A 262-nucleotide genomic window follows, 5' to 3' on the forward strand; every position below is an offset into this window, starting at 1 on the left:
GGCGCGGGGGGTGGGACCCCCGGGGGCGCGGGGGGTCAGGGCGGCGGGAGCCACGCTGACCGCTCCTGGGGAGCAAGGGGGTGCGGGGGATGGCGGGACCCGCACTCACCTCTTCCACCTCGATCTCTTTGTAGTCGATTTCTTCGAAGTTGAGGACCGGGGGGGTTTCAATCATTTCAGCGGAGGCGGCAGCGGACATGCCTCCTCTTTCACCGCAGGGAGGAGAGGGGGCTGGGGCTACGCGAGCGTCCGGCACCAGGCA

At 69.5% G+C, this 262-nt stretch overlaps 1 protein-coding gene across 8 annotated transcripts in view; it reads right to left on the reverse strand.

The window, feature by feature from the left end:
- The window catches only part of MAP3K7 (mitogen-activated protein kinase kinase kinase 7), a 46,589-nt gene extending 46,333 nt beyond the window's left edge, over positions 1-256 (reverse strand). For 7 of the 8 annotated variants that reach the window (XM_017742862.1, XM_017742861.1, XM_017742860.1 and 4 more), the window contains exon 1: positions 110-256. In XM_017742862.1, coding sequence (XP_017598351.1) covers positions 110-199 — 90 coding nt within the window. In that variant the 5' untranslated portion in view covers positions 200-256. The remainder of the gene's footprint in view (positions 1-109) is intronic. The other variant, XM_017742859.1, reaches the window with a different exon arrangement.
- Between the last annotated feature and the right edge of the window lie 6 nt (positions 257-262).

This window comes from Corvus brachyrhynchos, unplaced genomic scaffold (assembly GCF_000691975.1).
Source record: "Corvus brachyrhynchos isolate BGI_N302 unplaced genomic scaffold, ASM69197v1 scaffold87, whole genome shotgun sequence".
In the NCBI taxonomy this organism is placed as follows: Eukaryota; Metazoa; Chordata; class Aves; order Passeriformes; family Corvidae; genus Corvus; species Corvus brachyrhynchos.